General features: G+C 52.5%; 6 protein-coding genes across 6 annotated transcripts; 4 read left to right on the top strand and 2 right to left on the bottom strand.

Moving 5' to 3' along the window:
- Window positions 1-214: 214 nt before the first annotated feature.
- B0H65DRAFT_509566 (uncharacterized protein) lies at window positions 215-930 on the top strand (the record flags this gene model as incomplete). Its single annotated transcript, XM_062828329.1, has 5 exons — window positions 215-262; window positions 331-423; window positions 481-511; window positions 573-667; window positions 772-930. The coding sequence occupies 5 exons, from the start codon at window positions 215-217 to the stop codon at window positions 928-930; spliced, it is 426 nt and encodes a 141-aa protein (XP_062680257.1).
- A 58-nt stretch (window positions 931-988) lies between these two features.
- Window positions 989-2,200, bottom strand: B0H65DRAFT_428213 (uncharacterized protein; the record flags this gene model as incomplete). The annotated part of the gene is made up of 1 exon (XM_062824744.1): window positions 989-2,200. The coding sequence occupies one exon, from the start codon at window positions 2,198-2,200 to the stop codon at window positions 989-991; it is 1,212 nt and encodes a 403-aa protein (XP_062680256.1).
- Window positions 2,201-2,520: 320 nt separating this feature from the next.
- B0H65DRAFT_468324 (50S ribosomal protein L30e-like protein) lies at window positions 2,521-4,029 on the top strand. The gene is made up of 4 exons (XM_062826955.1): window positions 2,521-2,653; window positions 2,923-2,997; window positions 3,073-3,582; window positions 3,645-4,029. The coding sequence occupies exons 1-4, from the start codon at window positions 2,651-2,653 to the stop codon at window positions 3,843-3,845; spliced, it is 789 nt and encodes a 262-aa protein (XP_062680255.1). The 5' UTR covers window positions 2,521-2,650; the 3' UTR covers window positions 3,846-4,029.
- Window positions 4,030-6,023: 1,994 nt separating this feature from the next.
- On the top strand, window positions 6,024-7,474 carry B0H65DRAFT_468315 (carbonic anhydrase). Its single transcript, XM_062826954.1, has 3 exons — window positions 6,024-6,142; window positions 6,294-6,482; window positions 6,548-7,474. Exons 2-3 carry the CDS (start codon window positions 6,362-6,364, stop codon window positions 7,117-7,119), a joined length of 693 nt encoding a protein of 230 aa, XP_062680254.1. The 5' UTR covers window positions 6,024-6,142; window positions 6,294-6,361; the 3' UTR covers window positions 7,120-7,474.
- Window positions 7,475-8,820: 1,346 nt separating this feature from the next.
- Window positions 8,821-10,703, top strand: B0H65DRAFT_428139 (uncharacterized protein; the record flags this gene model as incomplete). The annotated part of the gene is made up of 4 exons (XM_062824737.1): window positions 8,821-9,061; window positions 9,131-9,911; window positions 9,974-10,433; window positions 10,461-10,703. The coding sequence occupies 4 exons, from the start codon at window positions 8,821-8,823 to the stop codon at window positions 10,701-10,703; spliced, it is 1,725 nt and encodes a 574-aa protein (XP_062680253.1).
- Window positions 10,704-11,205: 502 nt separating this feature from the next.
- Window positions 11,206-12,118, bottom strand: B0H65DRAFT_219803 (uncharacterized protein). The gene is made up of 2 exons (XM_062822036.1): window positions 12,078-12,118; window positions 11,206-12,015 (listed from the first exon to the last, which is right to left on the bottom strand). The coding sequence occupies exon 2, from the start codon at window positions 11,963-11,965 to the stop codon at window positions 11,381-11,383; it is 585 nt and encodes a 194-aa protein (XP_062680252.1). The 5' UTR covers window positions 11,966-12,015; window positions 12,078-12,118; the 3' UTR covers window positions 11,206-11,380.
- Window positions 12,119-12,641: the final 523 nt, after the last annotated feature.

The following is a 12,641-nucleotide window of genomic DNA, read 5'->3' as shown; positions in this document are numbered from 1 at the left end:
GCCCCGTCTCCGCCAATTCGTCAAGACGCTCCATCTGCCATCACCAAACTTGGGACCTGTATCCCGGCCAACTGCTGAGCTGCGGATTGTCACCAAGAGAAGCCACAACATAACCACACCACTGCGCATAGGACTTTAGGTCGGTTCCGAAGTGTTCAAAGACAGTGTTACTGCTTAACTAACCGAATTGACTAGGTCCAGAAAAACCGCCGCGATGCCTGTCCCCTTCGAGGCCCTCATTCCCTATGCCATCATCGTCACGGTAAGCTCCACCGGATCAGTGCGCCCGGAGCGGGGTGGGGGAACTCGGGTCCGCTGACGGAAGTCTAGATGTTCGGCGTCACGGGCGCCGGCCTGTCTGCCATCAAGACCGCCCAGAACGGCGGCAAGAAGGCGAGATGGTCGTTGGATACCTGGGATAGAGTACGTCGAACCCTCTGCCACTCGTAGATGTCATGGGCTAACTGTTGTATAGCAAAGTACGAACCACTTATACCTGCGAATTACACGAGTCATGACAAACCTTCGCGCACATCCACCCTGACAGCAACTGACGATTGGTGCTTTTATAGTGATGGACCGCGACCGCAGACTTACCGGATGGTTACGAGGGCAAACGGATGCCGCAGATGCGCCCTATGGGTTTGAGTACAACAACCCATGGAGAGTATGTTGCTCTGTATCCCACCATTTGCAAGACAGATGAACTTACACAAGCATCTTCAGGTTGAGAAACGATTTTCGTGATTGGTCAAACGACGTTCAAAACAGCAACTTCCAGGGCGGAAAGTCGAGAGGATTATCGAGAGAACCAGGCTCACCCACGATATCACGACGACCGCACCGACGACACTTACCGTTACGTTCCACGATATCAATACGGCGCCTTGTTCGGACCATACCAGCCGTGCGGGAAAACAGAACGCTTAGATACAGGCTAGGTAGACAGCACTGCCTAATGGTGCTTCCACAGAGTATAGAATGCTTTTCAGATCTGAATCTGTGCTCTATTCTTGTTGAGACCCTCCAATAGCATGCACGCCTGACAAACCTCCTGACTAGACATGTAACCGCAGCGCTTGCAGTTACCCAATGTCTGTCGTGTTACTGGCTTGGAGTTCTTGTTCGTCTTCAAGGGCACTGCACCATCTGTCTCTGATTCCGCTGCCTTGCCGGCCAGGGAGAGCTTTGAGACATCAACCTCGAGCCCTTCGGCAGCCTCGTTCTCTCTCAGCTGCTTCTCCATGGCGGCCATCTCATTGCCAGAGGCAGCTCCGTTTGAACCACAGCCGCCAATGCCACCATCATCCTCTGCAGCAGTTGCCGCGGGTGTCTTGGACTTGCCCTTGCAACCACAAGATGAAGCCGACTCTCCCGGTACTAGTCTCGCCATGTCCTCGCCGCTACGGAGAATATCCAGAATGGCGCTCGGTCGTATCCTCTCCAGCTGCTTGATCAGAGCTCTTGCGCTGCCACGAAACGCCTCCGGGCTGTAAATGCACTCTGTGCTGAAGTAGTCCAACTTCTTGTGATGCGCATACATGACAATCTCCTTTTCGTAAGCATACTTGAGCGGCTTGCTCCTCTTGACATCGGAACTGTCGTCTCCAGTCACAATGTTCGTACTCCGCGCCAGGCGTCCCATATCTCCACGGAGCAGGTTCATGAGGATCGTCTCGGCCACATCATCGGCATTATGTCCCGTCACCACGTGCTTGATGTCGAGCATCTTGGCTCCGCGATCGAGCGCCTGTCGTCGGAAAACACCGCAGTATGTGCAGTTGCCCTTCTTGCCGATGGTCTCGACGACCTGGTCCATGGTCCACCCGTAGAGCTCATCGTACCCTACGATCTTCAGCGGCATGTCGTACTGCACGGCGTTTCGCTTGACCGTCTCCAGGGAGTCGTCCCGGTAACCCTTGATGCCTTCATCGATACTGAGCAGAACAAGTTCGAGTCCGTAGTTGTATCGTTCGTTGAGAGTCTTGAGAACGGAAGCGAGCACAGTCGAGTCCTTGCCGCCTGATGCGCCGATAGCTACCCTCTCGCCTGGGTAGAAAAGCTTTGATGATATGATGGTGTGATGAACTTCCTCCTCGAATAGTGTGAGAAAGCAGCCCTTGCAGACTCTGGCGTGGTTCTTTGGGCGCTTGATGTTTGCTCGCTCGGTTTTGCAGATGGCGCAAAGTGCTGGAGCCATCTTGGCGAAGGTGAAGGGTGACGAGGAGTGCAAGACTGAGATGGGTTGTCGTCGAAATATTCAGGTTTTCCTTAATCCGCGGATTTTATTATGCTGGGAGAATCGCCCGCTGGATTTAAAAGTGTCCAGATCCGGGTTCACTTCAAAGGAAGGCATCAGCGTTTAAGACGGGCCAGGACCTGACCAAAAAATGCGATAAGCGATGTTAATGATAATACGCCAAGGGGTGTGTCCAAGAAGAAGCTTGCTGTAACGCCCCACCCTGTCCTCAATCCAGCCACAGCTCGACGGCCTGTCAGCCCCCACAGAGTGGACACCAGCCGCAAAATATCCGCCAACCCTAAAAATTCACCACCACTTTTTCTCCGCGCGTTGGAATTCTCGATTTTGAATCTTTGACTGTTGCACCTCACGTACACTTAGGAACCTGAGCCAACGCCGATAATCAAAATGGTAAGCACCTAAACGACTACGACTCGATACTCACGACCTCTGCAATCGTCTTTCCGACGCGCGCATGTGGGAATTGTTGGGAATGCTCTCGATCTCTGATTGAGTTGCATGTTTTCCGCTCGTCGGTCCTTCGGGGCCGCGGGTGATGACCTGGCTTGAGTTGGATTCGCGTGCATGGCAGAAATGCTTGCCCGGCCACTCTCTAGAGTTAACGAAGACTGAAGTCAAATGGACCAAAACATTTACTGATGTCTTCTTCTCAATGATAGCCTCCCAAGTCTGGCAAGAAGGCCGCTCCGGCCCCCTTCCCCCAGGGAAAGGCTGGCAGCAAGAAGGCGCCCAAGGTAAGCAAAATCAGCTCCATCCCCATCTGCCTCATGGCAACGTGCCCGAGTCTCGGTGTGCTAACATGCAGATAGAACCCTCTCATCGAGAAGCGCCCCCGCAACTTCGGCATTGGCCAGGCCATCCAGCCCAAGCGCAACCTCTCGCGCATGGTGAAGTGGCCCGAGTATGTCCGCCTCCAGCGCCAGAAGAAGATCCTCAACATGCGCTTGAAGGTCCCTCCTGCGCTCGCCCAGTTCCAGCAGGTTCTCGACAAGAACACCGCTGCCCAGGCTTTCAAGCTCCTCAACAAGTACCGCCCTGAGACCAAGACCGAGAAGAAGGAGCGTCTCCTCCAGGAGGCTACCGCCATCAAGGAGGGCAAGAAGAAGGAGGATGTCTCCAAGAAGCCCTACGTTGTCAAGTACGGTCTCAACCACGTTGTTGGCCTCATTGAGAACAAGAAGGCTTCCCTCGTCCTGATCCCCAACGATGTCGACCCCATCGAGCTCGTTGTCTTCCTCCCCGCTCTCTGCCGCAAGATGGGCATCCCCTATGCCATCATCAAGGGCAAGGCTCGTCTCGGCACTGTCGTCCACAAGAAGGTATGAAGCATCCGGCAATCCCGCATATACAGCATGCAGTGAACTAACATGTTATCTCTCAGACCGCTGCCGTCCTCGCCATCACTGAGGTCCGCACTGAGGACAAGAACGAGCTCGCCAAGCTCGTCTCCGCCATCAAGGAGGGCTACGTCGAGAAGAACGAGCAGGCTCGCCGCCAGTGGGGTGGTGGCATCATGGGCATCAAGTCCCAGATGAAGATTGCCAAGCGCAAGAAGGCTCTCGAGAACGCCATCAAGGTCTAAATTTGACCTCATGGTGTGATCGAATACGGTTGGGACATGGCGTTTACACTATCGGTTGGCGTATTGGACATACCAAAATCAGATCAGGGTCAAATGAACTGCCTACTTCCGCCGTAGCAGATGTCCCAAGGTTGCTTTCAGACGTTGTGAATAACAAATGATACCCAGTTTTGCTTTCTTCCAGTGTGAAAAAGTCCCACCTTTCCTCCCAGGTCAGTTACCCATGGATTCCGGATCTCACTTCCCCTTGCGCTCTCCCCTTGTGAACTTGAACGGCATTAGTGTGTACAACATTGGGCTCATATACCTACGCTCATGTGTTGAAGGATTTTATCGTGCCAAGATAAACATTTCGCCCTACTATTACCAAACACCTTTGTCCCCTTTGCTCTCGGGACTTTTGGTGCATGAAAGTAGTGCTACATGCCATCACTTTTCATGATGGTCTTTCGGTCTCTTCAGACATTGGATATCCGGTCCCTTGTCTGTTCTTGGTCCTGGGCATGGCCCAAACGGCCAGGATTTTATGATATAGTAAATAAAGTTAATATCACTCTTCACTTGAGTTTCTCGTCATCCCTCATCATGGTTGAGTGTCCCTTTGTCGAATGGTCAAGAAGTCGCAGAATCAATGCGAACTACCGGCGCTAGTGAACGATCGTCAGGGCTGCCTTGTTGTTGTGCCAGATTACCGGGGATCCGGCTGGTAACGGCGAACCGGATCCGCTGTTGGCATTTGGGGAAGTGTGAAGCTTATCTGCTACTTTTAAAGCCGGACAATGGGTGATCCATGATGGATTCGAAGCTATCAGAAAGTTTCTGCGCAAAGCATCTGGGATATAGCCATCTCAGAGTTAACCCTCCGCGACGGCACATGACCACAAAACAATGCTTTCTATTCCACCCAGATTCATCATAATCTTCTGACAGCTGAGACAGCTGCGCTGTTACCACCCACTGCCATCTCCCTTCGAGCCCCCGTGTCCCTCTGGTTCGGATCGATGTGTGTGGATGCATTTGATACGGGACCGGGGCACCCATGATGAGTCCGGGAGTCGCGAGAGCTCTTCGGCTTGGTCCATCCCTCCACCCGATCTTTCCGGCGCCGGCTCGGCTGAGAGGGGTTCTTCACGGTTCACAGGCGAGGCAGGCGCCGTTCACAGTGGCTGGCCGGGGCGTGGGTGGTGCCTCCCAAAGTTTGGTTACGGTGGTGCACGCTCTGGCCACCCTTGACATCTGCATCCCAACTCCTCCCACTCGGCCTTACACCGTGACAATGCTGAAGACAGAAGCGCCTTCCTGGCATTTTGTTGAGCAAACACTTCTTATCCTGGACTAAACTCCAGACGAGGTCAAACAAGCAGGGGTTGGCTTTCCAGTTCAAGAATATGGGGAAATCTAGAGTTCATCTACAAAAGCCGGCGGGTGTCCCCCCCCTCCGACGGGCAGCTGCAGTCCTCGACGATATCTTGTTCTTGAAGTTCCTCTGTTCAGTTTTGATCCATTGCCCTCCTTCTCGCTCTCTCCCTGATATCAACAACACGATCTCGCGCTCTTCGCATCTCAGACTACGGCCGAGTTAACGACGACGACCTCCTGAAAAGCGTATCCACCTGGTAGGTCCCAATCTCTCTTGGCACTTCCCTAGACAACAAAGTCAAAAAGTCAAACTGCCTCCAAAAATACCGTCCATGTCGGTGACGGGCCTATTCTTGGCCTGTGATTGTGGATGTCTATACTCCGGGACCTTACATTCAGCCTCTCCCGACCCATCGGATCGCGCAAACCTCAAAGTGAACCAGTGGGGTTCAGCTACAAACCAGTCCACCGTCATACGGGGACCTGATGAGGATACCGGGCATCCCAAGAGATTGCAGCCTCCATTTCTGGAAGATCGCAACTGAAGGGCATCCAGTTTCCAGAAGTCTGGTACCGGTGTTGGGGCTTGAGAAGAAGAGGGTTGGAGGAAGAGAAGATCATTCTACTTGGTCCGGCTGACGAACCACACAAGACCACTGGTCAGCTCAACAACATGCCCCCTTCACCACCCATTCATTTCTTGTTCCACAAGACGGAAAATCGCTCGGACACCACATGCCGTACGATTAGATGTCCTGTTATCGTGGTCCAATACATTCGGATCTACAATTTCCTATACTTACACATGCGTGGACCGCAGGCGGATCTCGAGCTCCTCAAATTTACTCAGAACCCCCCGGCACTAAGCTTACCTGGTACCTTTGATACCCGCTTCATATTATTTATATCACTCCTCCACTCCTCCATTTAAGCTGCCGGTTCGCGTTTCTTTTCATATATAACGATCCTATCATCCTCTTTCTTCACTCGAGCAACTTTTTTGTCCAAAGTCTCAAGTTCGTCCTCCCCGCTTCAGTCCTGCTGCACCTCTTGCTTTGCATAACACTGCTGGCTAACACAAACCAATAGTTTAGCGTGACGTCTCTCTTGCTTCGTCTCTTCAACCTTTGATACCCAAACTCGTTTCATCTTTCAAAATGTCTTCCGATAACACATTCCACTACGCCTTGAGCTCCAACAATGCTTGGGCTGGCTACAAGGCCCATCAGAACCCCCAGTTCTTCCCCAAGCTGGCTGGCGGCCAGTCTCCGGAGATCCGTAAGTCTTGATTCTATCCCACTTACCTTGCCCCCCTTCGATCCGGTCTAACATGGTCACAACAGTCTGGATCGGTTGCTCCGACTCTCGTTGCCCCGAGACCACCATCCTCGGCATGCAACCCGGCGATGTCTTCGTCCACCGCAACATTGCCAACATCGTCTCCCCCACCGACATCAACACCACTGCCGTGATCGAGTACGCCGTCGCCCATCTCAAGGTCAAGCACGTCGTTCTCTGCGGCCACTCAGCCTGCGGTGGAGCCGCTGGCGCCCTCCCCGACACCCGCGTTGGTGGTGTCCTCGACACCTGGCTACTACCTCTCAAGACACTCCGCTTCAACCACGCCGAAGAGCTCGACGCCATCACAGACGAGAAGGAGCGCATCGTCCGTCTCGCCCAGCTCAACGTCGAGGCGGGTATCAAGGTGCTCATGAACAATGCTACGATCCGGGAAGCCATTGCGGAGCGCGGGCTCGAGGTCCATGGTGTGTTCTTTGATATCGGCTGCGGACGCATCAAGGAGCTCGGGTGCGGCACGGCTCACGCGGGAAAGGGTGACCATGTTGTTAGGGGCAAGCATGGTCAGCTTGTGTTTGGACAGGATGGCGAGGCTGAGATTGCTGCTGCGCAGTAAAGTACAAAAGTCAACAAGAACAAGGTTGAGGTTGAGGTTGATTTTGCGGGGAAACTTTAGCGAGATCGTCTTGGCGATCTCTCGGGTTGTTGAGCGGGCCGGGCAAAGGGCATTGACATGGCCGGCAATGAGATGTTTTGCATTTTTGGGTATTTTGAGCATGGTTTTGCTGTTGGAGGGAATCATGGATGGAGGGACTTGGGAAGAAGGCTGGAGCAGCAGCACAAGATCCTGACAGTCCGACATCCTCCTCATTTTGGTTTACATCCTTATCGCGGACTTCTACTACGGAGTAGCATCATTGCAAGGAGTTGAGAGTTGAGTTAGTTTCCGGGATATTTTGAGAAATACATGATCAACATCTAGCAACATGGTCTTCTGCCTCTTCAAAGCGTTAATGATCTTCCCAATTGCCCTCTATATCGAAGATATTGACCCAGAGCCTCCCCAAGACTGCCTGGTTGTTGACGACGGATGATCAGAAATGACCAATAGGATATCACGACTTACAAGACACTCCATATCGATAGAGGTAACTTCCGCGGGTTCCGTGCGACCGTTGATGGACAGAGGGGATGGACAGAACATGACTCGAAAGCGAAAAAGATGCGAGATTGCTAATTACAGACAGAGAAAAAAAAACACTGGCGGTCAAGTTTTCTGGATTTCAATAGTCCATATGGGAATTCAAGACATACAGGCAAACAATTGACAAAGTGCATTGTTTGGTTGTTTGAAGTTCCAGGCTTGCCCGTGGCGTGAACCCTTGTCGGCGTTATCGGACAGTGTCCTTACAAGTAGGTAACTTCCGCTCCTCTTGGCTTTGGCATATTTGACCCTAACCCTGTCTCTTCCACTCTACCCCTCATTTAGTTTGGGGAACCCCACCATGAAATGCCCTCCGGTTTCCGGCCATGACGTGAGAAATTCTAGGTGATAGAAAAAAAAGATAAACCATTGATGAAGGCGCACGTGTCTAGGTCTGGATCTTTCGAGGATACTAATCTTAGATGGATTCTTGGGGGGCGAACGTTCGGCATTGAAAGCAGTCCCTTGAATTTACTCCAAAACCCACCGGCATGAAGCTGACGACGTCAGGGAAGCCCGCTGTAATGGTCTGGGAACGTCGTCTGATGTTAAAAGGTCCACTGTGATGGTGGAAGGGGTCGATCCCCAAGGGAGAGGTCGATGGGTGATGGGGGGGTTCGGATGATGATTGCGAAAGATGTTTTGGATGGCTTTGAGAGTAGCAAACGAGTCGTTATGGTTTTGTCCAAAGGTTGTAGGTGTAGTAGCAGTATAGGTAGAAGTGAATGTTGTAGAAATTTATCACCGGGCTCACTTGCCGGACCAGAGCAAGAAAGCCGGGGACTGCCTTCCGATCCAGATGTGAAAAAAAAAAGTGTCAATTTTATCCGATTCCCCTTCTTAAATCTAGACCGTTGACCCGGGGATGGGGGAACCAAGTGGAAGCCCAACCCGACCCGACCGTTTAACAGATGACGGACATGCAAACCATGGAACCCGACGGATTATTCTACCTGCTGGACAGCGCGGCTTGGCGGATCAACAATTCAACATTACCTCACCATCCAACAACTTGGATATCCCACTTGATATCTGATATCGGGGAACATCGAGATCCTTCTGTCTCCAAATTCCCCAAGAAGGACTAAACTCGATATATCATTCAGCCACGCCATGACATTCTCCATCCTTACCGACGACGAAATCAGGTCGCTGTTGGACAACCTAACAATCGACGAGTTCGAGTCATTCCGCAAGAACCTTAGAGATGCTCTCCACGAATACTCTACCGGAGCTCAAACGCCCGGCCAAGCTCTCATCCACCAGCCTGAGCGAACGGTAGTCCGCAGTGGTGTCACCGGCGCCACCACTCTGTTTATGCCATCATGTAGTCCGGCCGGTCACGGAGTCAAAGGTACGTTTTCGCATCCATGCATGTATGTCTCTTATCATCGCAGGACAAGATACTAACAACCCCCCACAGTCATCACCCTCTCCTCCGCCGAGCAAATAGTCAAGTCCACGCAAGAAGAAGAAGCTGGCCAAGACGCCTCCAACCCGCTCATCCGGCCCACGGGCGCCATCACGCTTTTCAACCCCAACGGCTCCCCGCGGGGTATCATCCACGCCAGCACCGTAACCGCCTTCCGCACCGCGCTGGCCTCCTTGTGCCTGGTGCACAAGCGCGACCACGTCAAGACCATTACCGTCTTCGGCTGCGGCGAGCAAGCCTACTGGCACGTGCGCCTCACCTTACTCCTGCGCGGGTCCACCATCAAGCATGTCAACGTGATCAACCGGCGCTTCTCGCCCTCTTGCGGCGCTATGCTGCGGCGGTTCTACGGGGTCTCGCCTGCCACGAAAGCGCGCGAGGGCTGGACGGATACGCAGTTTGGCGTTTTGACGCCTAGCTATGGGGACTATGAGCGCTTGATGAGGGACCAGGTGCGGAGCGCGGATGTGATTTTCTGCTGCACGCCCAGTACCGTGCCGCTGTTTGATGGGAATATCCTCACGGAAAGGGACGCGAGGAGGAAGGGCAGGCTGATTGTGGCGATTGGGAGTTATACGCCGCAGATGAGGGAGGTGCCGGTGGAGCTGATACAGCAGGCGGTCAAGATTCACGATCACGCGGGGAAGAGGATTATTAACCTTTCAAAGCAAGCGGTGGAGGGCGGCGTGGTGGTGGTTGATACGCTGGATGGGGCGTTGAAAGAGGCCGGGGAGTTGATTGAGGCTGGGTTGGGACCGAGGCATTTGGTTGAGTATGTCTTCCCTCTTCCTGCTTCGTTCTTTTGGTGGATAATGCTAACGAAAACATTCACAGACTCGGAGAACTAGTAATGCTCCATCGAATCAAGCTCTCAGAATCCGACGACTCTAGCCGCGCCTCAACAGACGTCGACACCGACTCCCTCTCAGCATCCGCCTCCACCCTAACCATCAACTCCGCTCCCACCGAAGAAAAGGACAGCAGCAGCAGCAAAGAAAGCAGTGAAAAAGAAAAGCGCCCCCGCCACAGCCGCCACCTCTCCGTCCAGTCCATCCACAACCTCGTCCGCGGCGCCTCCCGCTCCCGCAGTCGCAGCCGCAACCCCGACTCAGCCGACGCCGACTACGAACAGAGAAAGAAGGAAGAGAAGGAAAAGAAGAAGAAGAAGAAGGAGAAGGAAGACGAGCTGGCCCGCTGGCTGCAAAAGGGCAACGTCATCTACAAGAGCGTCGGCTTGGGATTAATGGACTTGACGGTCGGCATGCAGCTGGTGGATTTCGCGGAGCAGAAGGGCGTGGGTAATCATATTCCGGCCTTTTAGGAGAGGAACGGGGTTGGTAGTATTCCGCTTATGGGACTGCAGGGGAAGGAGATGGTGGAGGTGGGGTTGGGGTTGGAACCGTTGGATGTTGGTGGTGGTGGTGGTCATGTTGTTGGTGGGAGTGAGACTTCTACTGAACCTGGTACTGGACTGGGGCATAAGAGCGGTAGTTCTAGGCTGGATTCGAGTGGGGATTCTCAAGAGAGCCGCGATCAGGGCCCGGGAGAAATTCATGTGGCTTAGAAAGCCCAGGAAACGGAATCTCGGTGTGGAACCAAGGAGAAAGGCAAAGAGAAGGACGAGAGAACTACTGGCCATTGTCATGGCTTTGAGGTGGCGAAGAAGAGGGAGTATCATGGGTTTGATGAGCGCGATTTTGCAGCAGAGGAAGAGAGCGAGGAGGATGAGGATGAGGATGAGGATGAGGATGAGGATGGATATCAGGAACATGAACATGGGTTCCATATCCCTCACATGCCTCATATTCCTCACGTCCAGGACATTCCGATCATAAGGAAGTTTAGCAGACGGAGCAGGAACAGTCTCTGAGTTGGTGGCTACACAGTACATGCTCAGTCAAGAGCGCTATCAGGACTGAGGCTTAGGAAGATTTGGCGCGGTATAGATGTTATGAGTTTATGTTTACGATTCAGGAAGGCATATCAGGTTCCCTCTTTCTCCGAGGATGAGTGCGAGTGAATCGATTAAAAGCAGGATAGCTTCATGGATAGATAGACACGTAACCGATTCTACTTTCTATTCACCTCCAGTTGCACCAGCACAAGCATGCCATTACTACTTGACCAAACCTGCGCCACTGACCAAACTCCCAAGTGGTCTCTTCGCACATACTCTTCCCACACTCTTCACCCATTCAACTCCTTGATAACATCCATCCATCCATACATACCACACACACCTCACAAAAGTCCAAAACCAACAGCACTCATCAACCCCCCCACAATCATATGAACAATAAAATGCACCACCGGTCCGCCAAGCGTCTTTTGTGTCTCATCCTCCTCCCTGTCCTCTTTCAGTCCCTTCTTCTCATCCCCCGCGGGCGCAGGGAAGCCCATATACGGCATATAGATGTCCAAACCCATACCGATCCTCCGCAAAGCTCTGTACTGCGGAAACACGTGGTAAAGACTCAGACACCCGGTAACTCCCCTAATCAGCTCCTCATTTCCTGGGCCCGGGCCCCTATACCGTAACAGAAGGTGGATAATCAGGCAGTTGACGGTCAGTAGAAGACCGCCGAAGTTGGAAAGGATGAGGCGGGCTTCGACAGCTTCTTTGGGGGTGATTTTTGTGGTCTGCTTTGTGCTCTTTGAGGAGGCGGATGTAATGGAGGAGGAGGGAATGGAGGAAGAAGAGTGAGACGATAGAAGAGGGAGTTGCGATTCGGGACGCAAGAGGAAGGAGAGCGAGGCGGGGGTTTCGATTATGAGGTGGAGGAGGAGGGGGAGGTGGGAGGTGGGAAGGCCGCCGAGAAACGGCATCTTGGTCGGTACTTGTAAGGTGTTGGGCAAATGGGATGGGAGGTGAGGAGCTGAGTGAGGGTTTTGTTAGCGGAGGGATGGTGAGAGTGATGAGGGTTGAGGTGTATCTGACCTTGGCGGAATTTGAGAGAGTAGGTGGTTTTGAGCACAGCAGTGTAGAAAGGTGGTTAAGGTAATATCTTGAAGTTTGAATGAACTACCTCGGGTTGGGATGTTGTGGTAGCGTCGAGGTTGATACCTAGGTATGTACGTGTTCGCCAGGTGCGCTTGGGTTGATGTTAAGGTAAATGCCGTGGTGAATTTTCCGTCCAAGTTCGGACTGGCACGGCTTTTTATAATGTTTCGATTTGGATGCCCGGGTTTCGCTTCCTTTGGCTCGTTGCTTGCTTTACTCTATGCTACAAGAAAAAGACAGGACCAACTGCCAAGGTGAAGTCGTAAACAGGGAAGTCTTTCCGGCATCCGTTCCACCAATCAGATCGCTTGGATTATTTTGAACACCGTTGTTCTGATGAAGAAAGTAATGTAGGCCCTAAGAAGACAAATCAACGATATCATGAAAAGGAATCAATATAAATAGCTTTAGAATGACGGTTGTTGTGTAAAGCACACTATGAAATCACATGTAAGGAAGAGGACCACATTACAGAGTATCTGCTGATCACAGTCCATTCTC

This window comes from Neurospora tetraspora (assembly GCF_033439725.1).
Source record: "Neurospora tetraspora strain CBS 560.94 chromosome Unknown B0H65scaffold_5, whole genome shotgun sequence".
Lineage (NCBI taxonomy): Eukaryota > Fungi > Ascomycota > Sordariomycetes > Sordariales > Sordariaceae > Neurospora > Neurospora tetraspora.
This window is presented reverse-complemented; position numbering and strand designations above follow the sequence as displayed.

What these genes read in the sequence shown, in the direction of transcription:
- B0H65DRAFT_468324 (XM_062826955.1), top strand. An exon ending in GCAGCAAGAAGGCGCCCAAG is followed by an intron (nt 2,998 to 3,072) that starts GTAAGCAAAATC and finishes ACATGCAGATAG; the next exon opens with AACCCTCTCATCGAGAAGCG. An exon ending in GCACTGTCGTCCACAAGAAG is followed by an intron (nt 3,583 to 3,644) that starts GTATGAAGCATC and finishes GTTATCTCTCAG; the next exon opens with ACCGCTGCCGTCCTCGCCAT.
- B0H65DRAFT_219803 (XM_062822036.1), bottom strand. Translation starts at nt 11,965, where the DNA reads ATGCCGTTTCTCGGCGGCCTTCCCACCTCCCACCTCCCCCTCCTCCTC.
- B0H65DRAFT_468315 (XM_062826954.1), top strand. Translation starts at nt 6,362, where the DNA reads ATGTCTTCCGATAACACATTCCACTACGCCTTGAGCTCCAACAATGCT. An exon ending in CGGCCAGTCTCCGGAGATCC is followed by an intron (nt 6,483 to 6,547) that starts GTAAGTCTTGAT and finishes TGGTCACAACAG; the next exon opens with TCTGGATCGGTTGCTCCGAC.